At 38.4% G+C, this 22325-nt stretch overlaps 3 protein-coding genes across 4 annotated transcripts in view; 2 read left to right on the top strand and 1 right to left on the bottom strand.

Annotated features, from left to right (window-relative positions):
• Positions 1–21964, top strand: part of LOC103508867 (two pore calcium channel protein 1-like) — a gene marked incomplete at its 5' end in the record, with an annotated part of 29269 nt that extends 7305 nt beyond the window's left edge. Inside the window, 11 exons of the mRNA XM_026823355.1 lie at positions 6752–6916; positions 7915–8040; positions 8966–9136; positions 10444–10624; positions 11014–11232; positions 12041–12160; positions 13006–13251; positions 15054–15075; positions 15925–16232; positions 20469–20575; positions 21687–21964. Coding sequence (XP_026679156.1) covers positions 6752–6916; positions 7915–8040; positions 8966–9136; positions 10444–10624; positions 11014–11232; positions 12041–12160; positions 13006–13251; positions 15054–15075; positions 15925–16232; positions 20469–20575; positions 21687–21818 — 1797 coding nt within the window. The remainder of the gene's footprint in view (positions 1–6751; positions 6917–7914; positions 8041–8965; positions 9137–10443; positions 10625–11013; positions 11233–12040; positions 12161–13005; positions 13252–15053; positions 15076–15924; positions 16233–20468; positions 20576–21686) is intronic.
• On the top strand, positions 974–2348 carry LOC103508864 (protein Dr1). 2 transcript variants are annotated; one of them, XM_008473441.3, is made up of 3 exons: positions 974–1124; positions 1569–1919; positions 2085–2348. In XM_008473441.3, the coding sequence occupies exons 2-3, from the start codon at positions 1571–1573 to the stop codon at positions 2246–2248; spliced, it is 513 nt and encodes a 170-aa protein (XP_008471663.1). In that variant the 5' UTR covers positions 974–1124; positions 1569–1570; the 3' UTR covers positions 2249–2348. The 2 variants fall into 2 exon arrangements, with proteins under 2 accessions (XP_008471663.1, XP_026679159.1); XM_026823358.1 differs by lacking the exon at positions 974–1124 and having other exon boundaries at positions 1556–1919.
• Positions 2894–6015, bottom strand: LOC108252361 (aspartate--tRNA ligase, cytoplasmic). Its single transcript, XM_017443945.2, has 2 exons — positions 5976–6015; positions 2894–4029 (listed from the first exon to the last, which is right to left on the bottom strand). Exons 1-2 carry the CDS (start codon positions 6013–6015, stop codon positions 3116–3118), a joined length of 954 nt encoding a protein of 317 aa, XP_017299434.1. The 3' UTR covers positions 2894–3115.
• Positions 21965–22325: the final 361 nt, after the last annotated feature.

The following is a 22325-nucleotide window of genomic DNA, read 5'->3' as shown; positions in this document are numbered from 1 at the left end:
AGGTACCCAATAGCCTCAGGACATAAGAATACCAAAGTTCAAACAATATTTTTACACGAGGCAAACACTCTTACCAGCAATAATTCCTTTTAGTCCTGTGTTTGAACTGGCAGGGGCTGCAGCACCATAGGTTGTCATCCATGGTCGTCCAAAGGGGTTTTTGAATTTCTTCTCAATGAAAATTTTTGGATCCATTTCACCCAAGTAACTAGCAAGCAAATTTAGCAACAAGTGTTTGTGATTGGTGAAAAGCTATGAGTTATGAGTGGGTATACAAAGTTCTCTACCTCTCCTATTTGCGAGTTATCCAGTCAGTTCACTGCTCCAGGCCACCCTTATCACTATTCCTAATCACTGTAATGGAAACACACATGAGAAAAATACCTCTATCAACACTCTAGCTCTAGCTCTCTACTTCTACTCTACAACATACAACTCTACTATCAAAAAAAGTAGAAAAGGAAAAGGCACATTGAGCGGTGTTGCCAACTCTCTTAACTGATAAGACGAAAAAACCTCTTTGAAAAACCTCTTTCATAGCAGCCTGGGCGTAGTAAGAGAAATAATTTTTATTTAAGTTGAAAAATAATCCAAATAATTTATTTTTAGAATTTTTACATAAAAAATAACTAGGTAATAAACTGAAAACAATAATTTCGTTATTTACGGAAATTATTGAAGGAAATAGGTATGCAGTTCAAGTTGAAAAATAATCCAAATAATTTATTTTTAGAATTTTTACATAAAAAATAACTAGGTAATAAACTGAAAACAATAATTTCGTTATCCTCCCTCAAGCAGTAAACTTTTGGAACCCCTGGAGAATTTTTAACTCCTCTGGCAACACCGTAAATATTTTATGTGATGTGAACTTAGCCAATGCTTACTGTTTGCTCGCTGCAACCTGCAACTGCACTTGCTGATAAAAAATATAAAAAAAGGTTTGTTTTTTGATAACGAAATGTAAATGAACGATTTGGAAGGATAAAAAAGCAGTCTGATTCTGACTCTGACAGTCAAGCTCACTAAGTAAACTTCCACTCTCGCATACTTCCACTCTCGGGAATACTCGCAGGAGATACTATCAATAATTTCATGGTACAAAGAAATCCAGACATCATAAGGTAGGTTCAGGGACTCAACTTTATACTCTGTAAAGGACCTCTTTCTTTTCCACCACTGTGTAGGTTTATAGGACACAAGACAAGACAAGACTTTCCCTTAACCTTACAGTCTCATGTTGAAATGAACCCAAAATGTTTAAACAATATTTCAAAATAACTATAGCTGTTTAGGGTGTCCCAAACACAAACCCATCCTAGGTACACCTATCAATAAATTCTGCCATTTCTATTTCTAGACATGAGTGATGAGGTTTATAGGACACAAGACACCACTGTATGTTTACAGGGCACAAGACAAGACTTTCCCCCAAGCTTACAGTCTCATGTTGAAATGAACCCAAAATGTTTAAACAATATGTCAAAATAACTAGCTGTTTAGGGTGTCCCAAACACAAACCCATCCTAGGTACACCTATCAATAAATTCTGCCATTTCTATTTCTAGACATGAGTGATGTAGGCCTGGATCCCATTTCAAATGATGATGACGAGCTTATTCTGCCACGAGCATCCATCAACAAAATCATCAAGGAAATCCTTCCCAACATCCGAGTTGCCAACGAGTCTCGGGAACTAGTAATGAACTGCTGCATGGAATTTATTCATCTGATATCATCAGAAGCTAATGATATCTGCAATGAGCAGCAAAAGAAAACTATCAATGCCGAGCATGTGTTGCAGGCATTGGACCAATTGGGATTCGGTGACTACAAGAGTGAGGCAGAAGAAGTGATGAAAGACTGTAAAATAGTTGCAGCCAACAGGAAAAAGCAGAGTAATCGTCTGGAGAATTTAGGTAATCATATGTTTCATCTTTTTTTTTTCTCCAAACTCTCCATGTTGAGTGAGAGTAGGTACCTAAAAAAAAAAAAAACTGAAATAGGTACCTACTCATGTTTTTTCTACAGAAAGTGCAGAGACATCCTGTGTTCCTACATCATATTTTGTCTTTTGCACTCAGGGATTCCAGAAGAAGAGCTCTTACGCCAGCAACAGGAATTGTTTGCCAAGGCTCGAGAAGAGCAGGCTGCAGCAGATCTGAGCCAGTGGCAACACATTCAAGAGATCACATCACAGCAGAAACAACAAGAAGAGTCAGATTTGGAATCTGATGAAGAGAGTTGAATTATAATTGGCATATTGTGTTGGTCACATTTGCATTTCATGCCAGATTTCACCAACTTCATTGGCAATTTTTACAGTCACAGAACATGACAAAAAAAAAGGTAGGTTGGTAAATACATTATGAAGTTGATTAGCCCAGTGAAGTCAGTCAGTTTTAAGACTTAACCCAGACAAAGAGTGATCTCAAGTGTAAGCATGCAAGTGGTAATTTTTTTCAGTATCTAGGTACCTATATCTTCTGTAAGCAATAGTTACACACATCCCTTCTTTTTGGACTCTGCATTTATCATTGTTTGTAAATAAAATATTTAATATAATTATAATCTGAAAAATCCCAAAGTGTGTAGGTAATTAAATTTGGATTTGGAGCAATTCCAATAGTTTACTACAAACTTGGTACCTACCTGTACACTTCCTATGCTCATTGTAATAGGATATGTCATACTTTGTAGAATGTAAAAATAGCCTTAATAAGTCTAAAGTCTAAAACAAACAGGATTGACACAGTTTGGTTAGTAGAATATGTACAGTTTTTTAATGTAATTTTATGTATTACAACTGAATATTAAAATTTAAGAAACAATAGTTTTCTTTTACAAATTAGTGTCCATTCATTAAAAAAAAAGAAAAGAAAAAAAGATCTTAGGTGGGGAAAGAATCACATCCAATGCTATACCTAAGTGCATTGACTTTTCAAGGTAGATGGTAAATATTGATACCTACACTTGATATCTTCTCACCCATTTTTGATGGGTACCCATAGTCAACAATTGGCAATGGAGTACAAAATTAACTTATAGCTATGTACTCCATTACTGTTACAAAAATAAATAAATAAATAAATAATAATAAAAAAGATGAACAAATTCAAGGTGTGAGTCTTTTAGGGTCACGAGGGAACATTGATGTCTTTCGGATATTATCAAGTCCCAGGTATAACATGACAACTCTCTCTAGACCAATACCTCCCCCAGCATGAGGTGGGCATCCATATTGGAAAGCCTCCAAGTAAGATTTGATCTTACTCACATCGATGCCATGATGTTGAGCCCTCTCAGTAAGGAAGTCAGTGTCATGAATTCTCTGTGCTCCCGACAGGATCTCTTCACCTCTCATGAACATATCATATGAATTTGAACTGCCAGCATTCAATGGATCAGGCATGGTATAGAAAGGACGGACTGCCAATGGGTATTTGTCAAGAACATAGAAATCAGTAGAGTATTTAGCTTTGACAATTTTTCCCAATAGTTTCTCATTAGGGGTGGAGAGGTCTTCAAAATAATCAATCTCTACACCTGCCTCCTTTAACATATCTACAGCTGTCCAGAATTGTAGAATAAGAGGAGGTTCAAGAAAAGTGAATTCTTCCATTGGATACTGTTGAGCAACCTGTGCAATTTCTACATGAAATTCTTTTTTCAATCTCTTGAACATCTCTGTGAAGGTGTTGGCAATGGTGTGCAATACTTCATGATAGTGATACTTGAATGCCATTTCTAAATCCAAACCAATAAATTCTGTCAAATGTCTGTGTGTGTTACTGTCTTCAGCTCGGAATACAGCACCTACAGTAAACACCTTGTCAAAATCTGCAGCAATGGCCATTTGTTTGTACAACTGTGGTGACTGGGCTAGGTATGCATTGTTCTTGAAATAAGACACTGTGAATACATTAGCACCCCCCTCACTTGCTGCACTGATTATCTTGGGAGTGTGAATTTCTACAAAACCTTGATCAGTAAGGATTTCCCTAAACAGCCCTATCACTTTGTTTTTGCCTAAATTAGGTACCCAAGTATCACTCTGTCACTAGTTTTCCTCGCAGAACATAGCCCGTGTCAATCCATGCATGGCAGTATTTTAGTTACAGTTCAGTTGTTCGCGTGTTAAACTCGGTTAACACACCAATCGCGGTACTCAATTAGTCCAATACTAGTTGCGTTCAAATCTACCTTTTGGTGTACTAATTACGAACATTTTTCAGAGAAGGAATAGTAAAGTTTTTTTTTTATTACTCGTTACCTAACCCTATCCCAGAAGTATCTTTTTATCCTAAACAGGTAAGGTTCGCTATCGGAACGGCTGGCAGGATCCTGTCTCCCTCCTCTGTTCACTTTCCAGACTGTAAGACCTGTAGCAGTTACAGTTCCCTCTATCAAACCTCATTAAAAACAAATAAATGGACGGTCCCCGAACAAGTTGTTCGCAAGTAAACTCCGAATTGGCCATACCTGCTAGAGAGAGGGAGGGTGATTTTTCGTAATTATGTACAATTGAACTGTGTTCTGGAAAATGTTTTGACTTGTGACTTCTTGGGTACTTATTTCACATTTTTTATGTTTACTCAGGAAAAAAAATTAAACAAATGTTAAATGTGTATATTTTTCGATTGCGTGTGAAACTTTAGTTAGGTACCTATACATAGCTTAATTACCTCTTATAGTAACTCAGAAAAAAACTCATTCACTTTTTTTTTTTTTACAAAATAATTTGGACCAATAGTACCAGTGCGGTGCGTGAAAAATATCAACAGTATGCGTTTAGCTTCTCAACTTTTGTCGTAGATGTTTTGTGAAAGTGGATTTTTTTTCCCCGGTAAATTTCTGAAGTGTTTTTGATTTCCTAAAGTTCGAAAATTGTGTCTTTTTTTTTAAGATGACAATTTTTTCTTTACTTCATCCATAATTTTGTATATCGGTCTGTTTGGTTAAGCATAACTCTCGGTCCGGTTTGTACAGTTTTTCAACTCATAGGAAATCTCATTAAAAATTCGGGAAAATCTCTAGGGTTCCTATTTAAGAAATCCTCTGTTTCACCTCCTAACAGTGAGTCCAATTTTGCTGAATTTTGGCAAATAGGAACTCTATTTAGGGCAGGTTGCGGGTTCGATTTCCGCCAGGGGCGAACTTTATCCAAAACAGAGAAGGTTCGTTCTCGGAACGGCTGGCTTTCTAACCTGAGAAAAGTGATCATTTTTGAACTTTTTCAAAACTAAAGTCTTGAATATCGGCCGAGCCGTACATTTCTCGAGATTCGTCCCAAGGAGACTTTTGATCTACATTTTATAAAGAACCTCTCTGCAAAGTTTGATTGACTTGGACCGAAAACTAAAGTCCTAAGCGTTCTTATGAATCTGGTAAGTCATCCCTTCCGCCCACCTCCGTGGCCGAGTGGTCAAGAGCACCGATTCTCAACCCGGAGGTGCTGGGTTTGAATCCCGGTCAGGGTGGAAATTGTCTAGCCGAACTGGTCCTGGTCCCTTCTTGGATATAGGCATGGATGTAAAATATTTTTTTCCAAGTCATCCCTCCCCTTACTGGTTAGTCTCTCATCAGACTGGTATGGTCTGTATCCCTCATCAGATGAGTGAGTAGCCTCGTGGCTTTGTGGGTATCACACTAGGCTTTGCTCGTCGGAGATCCCGGGTTCGATTCCCGGCGGGGTCGAAGTTTTTTCGGCTCTGTGCTTTTATAGTTCGGGTTGCACTCAGCCTTGTGAGGAAAGTTGTTCACAAAAGTTAACCACAAATAATTTAGATTTTAAAGTTTTTTTTTTTAGTTTCAGTTTCGGCAGGTGTTCTATTTTCTATTTAGTACCTACCTATATTCATAGTTTTTTTTGTTTCTTTGTTTTGTTTGTTTTTTCTTCTTCTTTTCTTGTTTTTGTTTTGTTTTCTTCTTCTTCTTTTTTTTTCAATACTTTTTTTTATGTTTTAGTTATTTACGCTCTGTGCTAGTGAACGTTTTGTAAACAACGGCAAACATCTATGAGAGTAGTATAGAAATATAATAGCGACTGTGGTACGATTAAAAATACTAGGGGTTAGCTCAGTGGTGTAACCATACATTACACAGGTATTTTCCTTGAGCAATTTTCATGGTGCTAATATTAGGGAATATTGGAATAGAAAAATGGAACATTGTCTGGCATTGTACCATTTCCCACCATTTGAAAAATGGGAAAGGAAATATATGACTCATGTTTGAAAATAGACATTGTTGTAATCAAGAATCTCCTTCCCTCCTATATCTCTACATCTCTTTAGTTCCATTTCCTTCTCTCTCTCCTCCTCTCCCTCCATCTTCCTCCTCCTCTCCCTCCCTTTTCCTCCTTTATTTCTCCCACCTTCTCTCTCTCATTCCTCCTCATCCTCTCTCTCTTCTCTTTTCCTCTCCCTCCCTTTCTCTCTCGTGCCTCTCTTCCTCTCTCTCCCCTTCCTCCCTATGTTTCTAAGGCAGTCTGTATTATGTATAGCAAGGTAGTTTCTAACAAATATCTCTCCCTAGATTCTAAAACCTCAACATCTAGAGATCTAGATTCTAGACACCAGGGCCAATGATGGAGCAAATATTTGTACTCTGTTTGGTGCAAATCTAATTATCTTTGTTGTGTTTTCAAAATTCGGAGTTTTGACCTCAGATTTGGATTTTTCCCAACTTTTTACATAGGAATCGACCATTTATTTATAACATTTACCCATTTACAACTGCTCCATTCCAGGAAGGCGCCAACAACGACAAGTTCGATTCACACCCGGGACATCCAGGGGCACTGCCCGCCTACCTCCTGGTGCATAATGACTGGTACTATGGTTTAGACTTGGCCACTTCCCTCATACTCATATCTCTGGCCCTTGGAGAGGAGCCAGCCGTACCAGCCTTCAGGGTAAGTTATCTGACCGTTTAGTTGTTTTATGCAGAAGGTCCGGGTTCGAATCCCACCATCAACAAAAATTTGCACTCGTTTTTCGATTGCAAATATTTCATTAGGTTACTTTCTGGTGTTCTCATGTTGACCCAGCACCTAAGTGGGAAGTATTGTGTCCCTTGTCGCCCATCTACATACTACAGGATGGGCATGCTACGACACAGACCACATAAATCTAATGTTGCAGTCGTTTTCTACTCTTGTAGTTCCCCGGCGGACTCGATAGACTAGATTACTAGAATATTCCCTATTTAACGTCGTCCCCCAGGCAGACAAATTTGTGTCTTAAAGAGACTAAATTTTTAAGAGTCTCAAGACAGGCTTGAGATAAAAGTCAGGATTAAACAAGCCGGGCTGAACCTTTTCTCATGTTCTATCTACCTCAAATCTAATGTTGCAGTCGTTTTCTACTCTTGTAGTTCCCCGGCGGACTCGATAGACTAGATTACTAGAATATTTCCTATTTAACGTCGTCCCCCAGGCAGACAAATTTGTGTCTTACTACTTACTTAGGGCCTTTTGAAGCCTAGAAGACTTTTTGCCTCGCCAAACTGTTCTGTCTCGTGCGTCTTCTTCCGTGGTGTTCATTTATGTCTTAAAGAGAGTAAATTTTTAAGAGTCCAGAATATTCCCTATTATTTAACGTCGTCCCCCAGGGCCCCAGGCAGACAAATTTGTGTCTTACTACTTACTTACTACCAGGGCCTTTTGAAGCCTAGAATACTTTTTGCCTCGCCAAACTGTTCTGTCTCGTGCGTCTTCTTCCGTGGTGTTCATTTATGTCTTAAAGAGAGTAAATTTTTAAGAGTCTCAAGACAGGCTTGAGATAAAAGTCAGGATTAAACAAGCCGGGCTGAACCTTTTCTCATGTTCTATCTACCTATCTGGGTTCTATCTACCTAGCTCTCAGCACAATAAAAAAACGCCTTCTTCCTATTGAATTGTATTGTTTGCAGCTCCCCATAGCTGTTCACACTATCATAGAGCTCCTAGCCTTGTTTGTGATTGGTGTAGAGTTGACACTGAAACTGCGCTGGATTGGATGGAAATCTGTGCTTAAACACAAGAGGACCATGATGAAGGTAAAATAAAATAGAATATACCTTATTTATCCTGCTCGTATAGGACTAAAAAGTGCTTTTACCTCCGTGGTCTAGTATGTATCACTCTAAGCTTGCACGCCGGGGGTCCCGGGTTTGATTCCCGGCGGGGTGGATTTTTTTTTTTGCAAAGGAGGCACTCAGGATGAAGGTATGAACTATAATTGAATGGCTAAGAGGCAGAGCGGACCAAGTTCAAAAACGTTTTGAGATGGAGTCAAATTTTGGAACTAGTCAAAGTTCAAAAAGAGATGGTCATTTTTTTTTTTTTTTTATCTCATTTCAATACAACACTAAAGTCAAGTTCGCAACCAATATAAAAAGTAGATCTTTTCGCGCTCTTTCCAACGATATAGATAACTCAGAAAGTCGATTTTTGGACTTAGTCCGCTCTGCCTTTTACCCATTCAATTATGCTATACGGGTTTACTATCTACATTCCATGAATTATTTCTGGTTAAGCCAGAGCCTCTTCCAAATTTTGTCGGTATCACAGCATTACTAAGTGCCTCCTTTTGCACTCAAGACCCATTTATCATCAATCGTAATGCCGCCACTGGTCGATTTTTGATTTAAGTAGCTACTCAATAATATTGTTGGAGTGCACCCCGAACTCCAATCACAACACCGGGACCGGCGGTGTACAAGCCTAGTGTGATATTTATACTCCCTGTTTAACGTCAAAAAAAAAAAAAAAAAAAAAAAAAAAAAAAAGCTGAAGACAGGTCTGGAACTCAGACCTGCAACATCCAGTACAAAACAAGGTACGTGCCAACTTCAAGTCCAGAAAACCACGACACTTTAGTTGACTACTCAACTACTCATGGAATGAGTCAGATCTCAGTTCCCTAAACCTACGGGAGTGCAGTTCTGACTAGTAAAGATGAATTTCTCTTTTGGTTTGGAGAATCATTTTTCATTGTTATTTCTATTAAAATTTCACCCTATTAAAAGTTTACTAAACTCGTGTGTTTTCAGTTTTCCAGACGTAATGATGCCCGCTTATTCGCAGAGCAAATGGAACTCTCTCTTCTTCATTTCTTTCCTCTGTATAGTTCTTTATGTTCTCATGAATCTGGTAAGTCATCCCTTCCGCCCACCTCTGTGGCCGAGTGGTCAAGAGCACTGACTGTCGTTTCGTCTTCGCTTGGTTCCTGTTTGATTTTCTTCACTTGTTTTGTGTTTTTGGTTTGGTTTGGTTTTCTCTTGCTTGTATTGTTCCTATAGTCAGACTCCTCTGTGTCTTCAGACTGGTCATCTGTTGTGGTACCGACTCTCAACCTGGAGATCCCGGGTTCGATTCCCGGCGGGGTCGAAGTTTTTTCGGCTCTGTGCTTTTATAGTTCGGGTTACACTCAGCCTCGTGAGGAAAGTTGTTCACAAAAGTTAACCACAAATAATTTAGATTTTAAAGTTTTTTTTTTTAGTTTCAGTTTCGGCAGGTGTTCTATCACTGACTGTCAACCTGGAGGTGCTGGGTTCGAATCCCGGCCAGGGCGGAAATTTTCTGACTGAACTGGTCCCTTCTTGGATATAGGCATGGATGTGAAACATTTTTTTCCAAGTCATCCCTCCCCTTAGTGGTTACTGTCTCATCAGACTGGTATGGTCTGTATCCCTCATCAGATGAGAGGGTAGCCCCGTGGCTTTGTGGGTATCACACTAGGCTTTGCTCGTCGGAGATCCCGGGTTCGATTCCCGGCGGGGTCGAAGTTTTTTCGGCTCTGTGCTTTTATAGTTCGGGTTGCACTCAGCCTTGTGAGGAAAGTTGTTCACAAAAGTTAACCACAAATAATTTAGATTTTAAAGTTTTTTTTTTTAGTTTCAGTTTCGGCAGGTGTTCTATTTTCTATTTAGTACCTACCTATATTCATAGTTTTTTTTGTTTCTTTGTTTTGTTTGTTTTTTCTTCTTTTCTTGTTTTTGTTTTGTTTTCTTCTTCTTCTTCTTCTTTTTTTTCAATACTTTTTTTATGTTTTAGTTATTTACGCTCTGTGCTGGTGAACGTTTTGTAAACAACGGCAAACATCTGTGAGAATAGAATAGAAATAATAATAGATTTAGAGTAGAAATTAAAAATATAATAGAAACAGTTTTTTTTATACTTTTTATTTTATTTTAATTTTTTAAATGACATAATAGTCAATCTCAAGCATTAGATAACAACATTTTATTTTATTTTTTTTAATACTTTCTTTTTTTTAGTAATCCAGGCTCCTACTGTTTTCTTCTATTCTATTTAATTTCCATTTCTATTCTATTTCCTTTTTATTTGTATTCTATTTCATTTCTATTTCCAATTTATTTGTATTCTATTTCAATTCTATTACAAATAAATTGCTATTCAACTTCTATGCTATTTCTATGCTTATTCTATTCTCTCAGATGTTAGCCGTTGTTTACGAAACGTTCACTAGCATAGAGCGTAACAAGTTTCGCAAGCTTCTCCTACACAAGCGAAAGGCAACACAGCACGCGTTCAAGCTTCTGACAACACTGCAAAATCCAGACCAGGTCAAATTCCAGCAGTTCGCCGGACTTATGCGCTACTACGCGCCGGACAAAAGTAAGTCACTTAGATTTGATTTTTTTTTTTCAAACTAATAATTAGTATTATTTATTTATACTTACCACTCGAGTAGGACTTAAAAAATCCGCTACTTAAAAAGTCCGTTTACTATTGAAACATCTCCTTGACATGAGAGACAGACTTTGGGAAGCAAACCAATGTCTTTCAAAAAAAGACTTTGAAAAAAAAGAAAGAAAAAAAAAAATCGTTCAGAGGCCCTCTTTCAGATAACCATAAGTGGCTCGTCGCAGCAAGTGTAGTGGTGCTGCACTCAAAGAGTGAAAAATCTCCTCTGTGCTGCCTCTTTGCGCACAGAGAATCATAATAAAATACGACTCTACATACAGTATGGCGCAGTGTGTTATTTCGCATACCGTGTGTTTCAGACGCGCGCGACGTGGTGCTCATGTTCGCCTATCTGAACACGTCGCGCACCGGGTACCTCAGCATGGAGGAAATGTACAGGGTCTACGATGCGGTGCTCATGTCGTGGCGTCCCCAGTACTCGCACATACCCTGGTATCACAACACGATGGACGCGGTGCAGACCGTGTGCACGCGCCTTCACGAGGCCATCAACTGGCCGTACTTTGAGCACGTCGTGTGTAAGTGCCTTACTCTAATCAGTCGTATATCAGGACCCGTTCTCACTTGTGGTCTTGGAACGACACTCCCTTCACGGTATAAAATTATATCAATAAACAAGTGCTCTATTAAACTGTCAGTATAAATAAAATAAATGCCGTTTCTTTGTGTTATTATATCACAAACTTTGGTGCTCACTGCAGCATTGCAAGATTTTCCAAAGTTCTCAACAATCCATCGCCCAATGAGTACCATATGTATCTTAGGGCTAAAGGAAATTGAGAAATAACAATATCTGTTTGTTTGTTTGTTGTTAGATCGGCTGGTGTTGTTATGTTGGTTCTAAATAAAAATATCTGTTTGTTGTTAGATCGGCTGGTGTTGTTATGTTGGTTCTGTACTACTTCTTCGCTATCATAGGAATGGAACTGTTTGCCCAATACGACCGTATATCAGGACCCGTTCCCACTTGTCTTCTTGGAACGACACTCCCTTCACGGTATAAAATTATATCAACAAAGAGGTGCTCTATTAAACTGTCAGTATAAATAAAATAAATGCCGTTTCTTTGTGTTATTATATCACAAACTGTGGTGCTCACTGCAGCATTGCAAGATTTTCCAAAGTTCTCAACAATCCATCGCCCAATGTTTACCTATCATGCATGCTGGCACCTGTCGCTATGCGCATTTATATTACAGAGCTACTCATTTTCCTCACGAGGCTGAGTGGGCCTCGCAACAGCCAGCCACGGAATGGATCAAAGCACTACTTATATACTCCCTTAAGTACTTACTTTTAAACATAACCCCTTGATCTCACTTTCAGACACCCTTATCATGTGTAATGGTCTGGCTATGTTATACCGCGCGACTCAATCTTACCCCACTCTGCAGCAGTCTGCATTTGCCTTCTGCGCCTCCTGGGATGCTGTGTTCTTCGCTGTAGGTAAGATGACGGTCAGTCCGATAGTCGTGGGTTTGAATCCCTCGGGCAATAAGAATTTTTTGTGTGAAATATTTTATTATTATTATCCCCCCCCATAATCAAGCTAGGTCTTTTATAATGAATTGTATTCTTAATCATTTACATATTTATGTAATAAATACATTGTATTTGATCGAATCCGATAGTCGCGGGTTTGAATCCCTCGGGCAATAAGAATTTTTTGTGTGAAATATTTTATTATTATTATTGTCCCCTCCCCCCATAATCAAGCTAGGTCTTTTATAATGAATTGTATTCTTAATCATTTACATATTTATGTAATAAATACATTGTATTTGATCGAAAGATAGTGAGGTATATGTTTTAACTCGACTGTTTTGCTTTTGGTTTACATGTTTGATTGTTCCGCTATACCTCGCGATTGCTTGGTCCGATTTTGATGACATTTGGAGTTCCTTGAATCAAGGTAGAATAGAATATTTCTTGTTTATATTCTATTCCATTCTTGAACTGAGCGGGTCTATTTTTGGTCGGCCGAAATTTTCCTTGGAATAGATGAGTAATCAATTAATTATAATACACCCTTGTGTTCTATCTATAAAAATCCATTGTAAAAAAATAAAATAAAATAAATAAACTGAATCTATTATTATTAATTATCGTTCCTATTTTATTCTTGAACTGAGCGGGTCTATTTTTGGTCGGCCGAAATTTTCCTTGGAATAGATGAGTAATCAATTAATTATAATAAACCCTTGTGTTCTATCTATAAAAATCCATTGTAAAAAAATAAAAAAAAAAATAAACTGAATCTATTATTATTAATTATCGTTCCTATTTCGCAGTGTTCTCTATCGAAGCGCTGGTGAAAATCGCGGCGCTCGGCTCGCAATATTTCGAGTCCGGTTGGAACTTCTACGATTTTCTCGTCACGTACGGCTCGCTACTCGCTATCTTCATCATGTATACGGACCCTAGCTTCTACTATGTGGTGGTGTTACGGCCGATGCGTCTCCTGAGGCTGTTCAAAATGAAGAAGCGATACCGGGATATCATCGGGACGCTGGCACTGCTGTCTCCGCTTATCAGGTAGACTAGTTTCCGACATCATGAGACACATGTCGGCGGGTTCGATTCCCGCCTGGAGCGGATTTTATCCTGAACAGATACAAAAGAAAAAAAGAAAAGATGAGTGTTTCACCGCCTTTTTTTCTTTCGTAGAAATGAAATAACGGCTGCATTAGACACATGTGGTCTGGGTCGTAGCATGCCCATCCCGTAGTATGTCTCTCATTAGATAATGTTCGTTCTCGGAAAGGCTGGCTTCATTCTATTTCCATTTTATTTGGAGTCTATTTCATTGCTATTTGTATTTTATTTGTACTTTATTTCCGTTCTATTTGTATTCTATTTCTACTCCATTGCCATTCTATTTAATTTCTATTTCCATTTTATTTGTAGTCTATTTCATTGCTATTTTTATTTTATTTCTACTTTATTTCCGTTCTATTTGTATTCTATTTCTACTCCATTGCCATTCTATTTCATTTCTATTTCCAATTTATTTGTATTCTATTTCAATTCTATTTCCATTCTATTATTTAATTTCCATTTCTATTCTATTTCCATTTTATTTGTAGTCTATTTCATTGCTAGTTATATTCTATTTCTACTTTATTTCCGTTCTATTTGTATTCTATTTCTACTCCATTTCCATTCCATTTCATTTCTATTTCCAATTTATTTCTATTCCATTTTCATTTTATTTGTAGTCTATTTCATTGCTATTTATATTTTATTTCTACTTTATTTCCGTTCTATTTGTAGTCTATTTCATTTCTATTTCCAATTTATTTGTATTCTATTTCAATTCTATTTCCATTCTATTCTATTGCTATTCAACTTCTATGCTATTTCTATGCTTATTCTATTCTCTCAGATGTTAGCCGTTGTTTACGAAACGTTCACTAGCATAGAGTTTCAAAATGAAGAAGCGATATCGGGATATCATCGGGACGCTGGCACTGCTGTCTCCGCTTATCAGGTAGACTAGTTCCTGACATCATGAGACACATGTCGGCGGGTTCGATTCCCGCCTGGACCGGATTTTATCCTGAACAGATAAAAAAAAGAAGAAAAGATGAGTGTTTCACCGCCTTTTTTTTATTTCGTAGAAATGAAATAACGGCTACATTAGACACATGTGGTCTGGGTCGTAGCATGCCCATCCCGTAGTATGTCTCTCATTAGATAATGTTCGTTCTCGGAAAGGCTGGCTTTCTTCTATCCTGTTTTCTTTATCTCGTCGATTTCGGGACGATAAGACCTCCGTTGTTACAGTTCCCTCTATGAAACCTCTTCAAAAGAAGAAGAAGAAGAAGAAGAAGAAGAAGAAGAAGAAGAAGAAAATCCCTCCATTAGACCTTGAAAGAAACGACTTTATCATGAGATTGTAAGCAGGGGCTCTTTCGCACTTTGTCCGTTAATAATATGTGCTTGTATTGTTTTGCACAAGGGTTATAGTACTTATAGTATGAATCTTACGTATTCTCGAGAGTTCATTGCAACGGTCAATACATTAATTAGACTTACTTTATCATGGACTCTCGTTGCTATCTTGAAAGCCCAGAAGAGGTTAGGTTATAGTACCTGAGATCAATGTGATTTCTCACATTTATCTCAGAGTACCATATAATCCACCATAAGTGTCCTCTGGCAATAAGTATTGGGTAAGAGAATTTCCGTGTGTTAACAGCAGATTGCCAGTCTAATTGGAGGGTAGCGCTCCTCAGACACAAAAAGCCCACCAGAGGCTTAGGTGTAGGGGCAAACAGCCCTAAAGGGTGGGTTGAGCTTCTACGAATCTACGAGGGTAGCGTGCCTGCCTTGTAAGCGCATATGAAGAACTGTTGCAAGTAAGTGAGAGTGTTTCGCAATATGTACAACATATTTTTATTTTCTGTTGCTATTTTTACCCGTTCAGGCGCTACGCGACCAGTCTCATTACTTTCCGAACAGACCATGTACTACGTACTTGGTGAGGATACGGGGGTATAGGTACTTTTGTACTTTTTAGTTCTCTTTTAGAAGTATAAAAAAGTTACCAATTCGATTCTATTTTATTTTGTTCCAAGATGTAATTTTATCTGCATAAAATGTGATTTTTTTTTCTTCCAAAATGAGTGTTTCACCTCTGCGCCGTTTTTATTTCCATGTACTACGTACTTGGTTAGGATACGGGGGTATAGGTACTTTTGTACTTTTATATTTCTTTTAGAAGTATAAAAAAGTTACCAATTCGATTCTATTTTAGTTTGTTCCAAGATGTAATTTTATCTGCATAAAATGTGATTTTTTTTTCTTCCAAAATGAGTGTTTCACCTCTGCGCCGTTTTTATTTCGTAGCAATGAAACAACTGCTACATTAGATCCATGTGGTCTGTGTCGCAGTATGCCCATCCCAAAGAATGCCTCTCATCAGACGTTCGAGAAGAGACACAATACTTTTAATTTAACCTGTTGAAATATTTGCAATCGAAAAAGGAGTGCAAATTTTTCTAAAACGAGTGCAAATTTCTTATTTTGTTCTATCCTGTTCCTTCTCCCAGCGGTACTCCAGTTGAGGACTTCTACAAGGTGTCCTCTCACAACGAGAGCAGCGCCACCGTTGATAACCCGTTGAAATATTTGCAATCGAAAAAGGAGTGCATTTTTTTCTAAAACGAGTGCAAATTTATTTTGTTCTATCCTGTTCCTTCTCCCAGCGGTACTCCAGTTGAGGACTTCTACAAGGTGTCCTCTCACAACGAGAGCAGCGCCACGCTGGGCTACTACTATCTCAACACGTTCTCCAACCTTGCCGTCTCCTACGTCACCCTCTTCGAGCTGACCGTCGTCAACAACTGGTTCATCGTAATGAACGGCTACGCGGCCGTCGTGACGCCCTTCAGTCGGGTGTACTTCATCCTGTTCTATTTGCTGACGATGGTCGTTCTGACGATAGTTGTGGCCAGTGTACTCGAGGCGTTCCGATTTCGCATCCAGTATAAACGGCAGACGACGAAACGTGACGGTAAGTTTTGTGTGCTACCTAACCTTGCGTTCAGTAGTCAAACTTTAAAATATAACAGAGAAACAAAACATTTCTTGCTGACGATGGTTGTTCTGACAGACGACCAAGCGGGACGGTGAGTGGTTTTGCATGCTACCTAACCCTCTTGTGAGGGTTAGGTAGCATATTTGCTGACGATCTTTGTGGCCAGTGTATTCAGCACAAACGACAGACGACCAAGCGTGACGGTGAGTATTTTGTGTGCTACCTAACCTTGCGCCCTTCAGTCGGGTGTACTTCATCCTGTTCTATTTGCTGACGATGGTCGTTCTGACTATTGTTGTGGCCAGTGTACTCGAGGCGTTCCGATTTCGCATCTAGTATAAACGGCAAACGACCAAGCGTGACGGTGAGTATTTTGCATGCTACCTAACCCTCTGCATGCTACCTAACCTATTGTGAGGAATAACCTATAAGTATACTTATTATTGTACATATTTGCTGACGAGGCGTTCTAGTTTCGCATCCACTACAAACGGCAAACGACGAAACGTGACGGTGAGTGGTTTGCATGCTACCTAACCCTCTTGTGAGGAATAACCTATAACTATACTTATTCTACATACATATTAGCTAACGATCGTTGTGGCCAAAGAAAGACGTTTTTGTATAAAATCCAAATCTTTAAACTGACTTTGCCTGTTTGAGAAAAAAAAAAAAAAAAAAAAAATTATTTATTTTATGTACTTTATTTCAAAGAGGAACTTGAATTAAGACAAAGTATATAAATAATATGACTGTGTGATTGATTGAGAAAGAATTTTTGTGACCACTCTTTTTTTACATAAGTAGATAAAAGTCCTAAGTTTAGGTACCTACGTTAACTCCGCATTTATTGTACATAGGTTCTTTTGTATGGAACAGAAATTAGAGGAGGTCAAATGAAGAAGATATCGATAACTTTCTCAACGTCAGTTTTCTAGTGATTACTTCAACTTAGTTTCGGCAAAAATGGACTTCGGGTCTTCTTGAATTGATCCCCTCAATTTTATTTGTTAATTTATATCCGTAAAATCATTTGTTTTTATATAATAAAATTTATTTATTCATTTACATAGGTAAAATACAGTGTTTTAGTCCCGAGTAGATAAGGCAAAATACCATCTGTTGATATTTATTTAAAACCAAAATAAACACTTCTAAATGTTAAATGAAAAAAAATAATAGGTATTTTTTATTCTTTTATCTTTTTCAGCTTTTATTTCAAAAGTCCCCTCCATCTTCTTTCCCATGAGAAATATACCTTCCTAACTAACATGGAGAGAGAGAGAGAAGAACAACACTCAGTTTCATGAGATTCGGATATAGACCATCCGGAGATGTCCTACACCTGAGCGCGAGCGCCCTGAGAGAGAGAGAGAAGAACAACACTCAGTTTCATGAGATTCGGATATAGACCATCCGGAGATGTCCTACACCTGAGCGCAAGCGCCCTTAAAGTAGAATCCATGGCTATCATCATGGGACTTACTCTGCCCTGCGTGCTATCGCACGATCTTTTTCTACCGCCATGGAATTCTTGAACCAGGCAAGCCTGGTCATCACATCATGGGACTTACTCTGCCCTGCGTGCTATCGCACGATCTTTTTCTACCGCCATGGAATTCTTGAACCAGGCAAGCCTGGTCATCGCAGGTATGGATGTAAAAGAATGTGCTTTGAAGTAATGCGAAAGAATATTTGAAACATTCGATTGCAAATATTTCAACGGGTCACTTTCTGGTGTTCTCATGTTGACCCACCACCTAAATGGGAAGTATTGTGTCTCTTATCGCCCATCTGATGAGGGACATACTACGGGATGAGTATGCTACGACACAGACCACATGCGTCTAATATAGCAGTTGTTTCATTGTTACGGAATAAAAACGGCGGTGAAACAATCATCTTAAAAAAAATAATAAAAGGTTTACCTCCACCAAACGTCGCCTGGGTTGCGTTACGGTTGTCCAAATTCTTCGCCACCATACGGTTAGGTGCATTAACTCTCTCATCCAGTTGCTGGAACGATTCGACTTTCATTGAATTCAAAGTGGGCTGGTAAGGCTTGGCTGGGATGTTGCTGTTAGGGACATTTCCATAAATGTTGGCTGTCGTGTTACTATTGTTTGAATTAAGGGTGTTAGGGACATTTCCATAAATGTTGGCTGGCTTGTTACTATTTGCATTAGGGACATTTCCATGAATGTTGGAACTGCCATAAATGTTCCCATTGTTAGCGTTATTATTTGGACCACCATAGCTATTGGTTTGACCATTTGGAGATCCATAGCTGTTCGAATTACTCTGGTTGTTCGGATGTTTGAAGCTGTTTGCATTGCCAAAGGCGTTATTGCCCTGGCTGGCCGGAAGTCCTTGGGTAGGATGTCCTTGGCTGGCAGCGTGTCCTTGATTGCCAATCGTATTGCCTTGGCTGCTACCATATCCCAAATTAGCATTACCAGTCACTCCGCTGTTGATATTGCCCAGCTTGTTGCTCGGGGCAGTTCCCTGCTGGTTGTTGAGTTTACTGTTGAGACTCTTAATGAAGTCGCCTACTTTGACGTTCTTATTGTCATCTTGTTCAACCTCGCAGTAATTTCAGAGGCAGCTAAACCAGGTTGTTTTTTATTTCCTCTTTGACAGCTAATATTTTATCAATATAATTATGTGTAACTACATATTAAATTTATATAAAAATTATTAATATAGGTACAGATACAGACATACCTTATTTATACTAACGTAAAAGTTGTTAAGTAACTTCGTACATGGTTGAAATCTGGATGGGTGACTGCGCACACCTTATCTTGTTACTTACCTACCTATATGTACATATGTAGGTAAAGCAGTTTATTTTATTATTATTTGTTGTTGTTTTTCGTTTTGGTCTCTTATTAAATTATTATTTATTGTTTTCGTCTTGATCCCTCCTAATTGAGTATTATTTTTAGCAACCACATTTTTAGTTTCCAATGTCCCTCCGTTCATAGTAATTTTTGTTACCAGTTAGTTTGTTTTTGTTTCTTTTTTCAGATACCAAAACTTCATTACTATTATTATTTATGTGTGTTCCTATTCCGATTTTGTTTATTTTTCCCGCAAGTTGATATTATTTATTATTTTCAATAACTGTCTGTTAATTTCACTAAAGTTGTTTTGTAAAATACTGGGTGTCTGTCTTAAAGTAAAAAAAAAAAACATTATTGACCTGTCTAATTGGTCCATAAAACGTCTGATCATAAACTTTGGACACTTTTTTTTTTAATTTCTTGAAACATTCTAATAGATTACGAGTATTTATTTTATGTACTTTATTTCAAAGAGGAACTTGAATTAAGACAAGGTTTATAAATAATATGAGTGTGTGATTGATTGAGAAAGAATTTTTGTGACCACTCTTTTTTTACATAAGTAGATAAAAGTCCGAACTTTAGGTACCTACGTTAACTCCGCATTTATTGTACATAGGTTCTTTTGTATGGAACAGAAATTGGAGGAGGTCAAATGAAGAAGATATCGATAAATTTCTCAACGTCAGTTTTATAGAATAGAATATACCTTGTTTATCCTGCCAGAATGAGACTGAAAAGTCCCTTTACTCCCGCAGTCTAAACAAGGTCTTATATATTGTAAAAGTTGTTAAGTAACTTCGTACATGGTTGAAATCTGGATGGGTGACTGTTTGCGCACACCTTATCTTGTTACTTACCTACCTATATGTATGTAGGTAAAGCAGTTTATTTTATTATTATTTGTTGTTTTTTTTTGTTTTGGTCTCTTATTAAATTATTATTTATTGTTTTCGTCTTGATCCCTCCTAATTAATTATTATTTTTAGCAATCACATTTTTAGTTTCCAATGTCCCTCCGTTCATAGTAATTTTTGTTACCAGTTAGTTTGTTTTTGTTTCTTTTTTCAGATACCAAAACCACCTCAATTTGAGACGAATCTTCCACCGAAATTTGAGACGAATCTTCCACCTAAATTTGAGACGAATCTTCCACCGAAATTTGAGACGAATCTTCAACCTAAATTTCAGACGAATCTTCCACCTAAATTTCAGACGAATCTTCCACCTAAATTTAAGACGAATCTTTCACCTAAATTTGAGACGAATCTTCCACCTAAATTTGAGACGAATCTTCCACCTAAATTTGAGACGAATTGTGTCTTTCCCGAAATTAAATGGGTTTTCTTTCCTATTTATTTTTTAGAGGAGAAGCTACTTCACGAAGAAGTAGACCTGAAGTGGGATGAAATTCAGAGCTGGATTCAAGACTTTCAGTTACTGGAGAAACTGAGGAATGACTTGGTAGTGGGGGTAAGTGATAATATGGTAGTGTTTATTTATTTCTCTGTGGCGTATAATATCTCTTGGTAGTGCTGACAAATTTTGACTCGGCGCTTTCATCCTAAAATGTATAGGTAATTACGTAGACATTGGAAGTCTAGTTAGCTTGAACTAGCTAAAAGGAAGCCATCTGCCTTTAAGCACTAGGTCGTGGGTTCGATTATTTTCTTTCCTATTTATTTTTCAGAGGAGAAGCTACTTCACGAAGAAGTAGACCTGAAGTGGGATGAAATTCAGAGCTGGATTCAAGACTTTCAGTTACTGGAGAAGCTGAGGAATGACTTGGTAGTGGGGGTAAGTGATAATATGGTAGTGTTTATTTATCTATGTACTTTAAAAACGGCTATCTCTGTGGCGTATAATATCTCTTGGTAGTGCTGACAAATTTTGACTCGGCGCTTTCATCCTAAAATGTATACGTAATTACGTAGACATTGGAAGTCTAGTTAGCTTGAACTAGCTGGAAGGAAGCCATCTGCCTTTAAGCACTAGGTCGTGGGTTCGATTTCCGCTCGGGACGAACCTATTCCCAAACAGACAAGGTACATTCTCGGAACTTCTGGTTCCTTTCTTCTCCTGTCTTCTATTTTTGAACGATGAGACCTCCAAAAATTTTGGGTCCAAAATCCAATTAGCGAATATCCCCTAATTCTTCCACCTCTCTCCCCCCTCCCAGGGTATCGCTACGTTTATCGGGTGTCGACCCCGGAACCGCGAGGTTCTTCAGAGGCGAATGTACCGCGCCGAAATCGACCAGTGGATGAAAGACGCCCAGGACCTGGAATTCAGCTGAATAGGTGAAGTTTGTGTCGACTGAAGAGGAAACAGCTCAGGTCAATGGCATTTTTTTCTAAATCATATTCTCCAATCAAGTATTTTTAATCTTAACTTTAGTTAGCTTTATTCTGCTTTGTAAGCGCTAATTAAGTTACATCTTTCCGCTGGGGGTGAACTTTTTCCTAAACAGATAAGTTCGTTCTTGGAACGGCTGGGCCGCATGGGGCCTCCGAAGGTACAATTTGGGTCCAAAATCCGAATAGCGAATACCTCCTAATTCTTCCACCTCTCTCCCCCCTCCCAGGGTATCGCTACGTTTATCGGATGTCGACCCCGGAACCGCGAGGTTCTTCAGAGGCGAATGTACCGCGCCGAAATCGACCAGTGGATGAAAGACGCCCAGGACCTGGAATCGAACCAGAACCCTGTCGAGTGAGAGCCTCTGACTGGACCTACCCTGTACAGAGAAGTCAACTCTTCTGAACCACCCAGGACCAAATGAGCTGTCGGAGCTAATAGTGGATTTCACCAATGACTTAATGAGAGATTTCACTAATGGGAGAATTTTGAATCATCCAAAAAGGAGTTATTGATAATCCAAAAAGGAAGAGATTTTAAAAACTTCTGTTTGGACCATTAAAAAATCCTTTTTGGTTCATCAAAACTTCTCCCATTAGTGAAATCTTTCATTAAGTCATTGGTGAAATCCACCATAAGTGTCCTCTGGCAATAAGTAATGCGTAAGAGAATTTCCGTATGTTAACAGCAGAATGCCAGTTTAATTGGAGGGTAGCGCGCCTTATACACAAAAAGCCCACAAGAGGCTTAGGTGTAGGGGCAAACAGCCCTAAAGGGTGGGTTGAGCTTCTACGAATCTACGAGGGTAGCGTGCCTGCCTTGTAAGCGCTAGGTCGCGGGTTCTATTCCCGTCCGGGATGAACTT

The sequence above is a fragment of the Diaphorina citri genome, unplaced genomic scaffold, assembly GCF_000475195.1.
Source record: "Diaphorina citri unplaced genomic scaffold, Diaci psyllid genome assembly version 1.1 scaffold442, whole genome shotgun sequence".
Lineage (NCBI taxonomy): Eukaryota > Metazoa > Arthropoda > Insecta > Hemiptera > Psyllidae > Diaphorina > Diaphorina citri.
The sequence above is the reverse complement of the archived record's forward strand: the minus strand, read 5'-3'. Positions and strand labels throughout refer to the sequence as shown.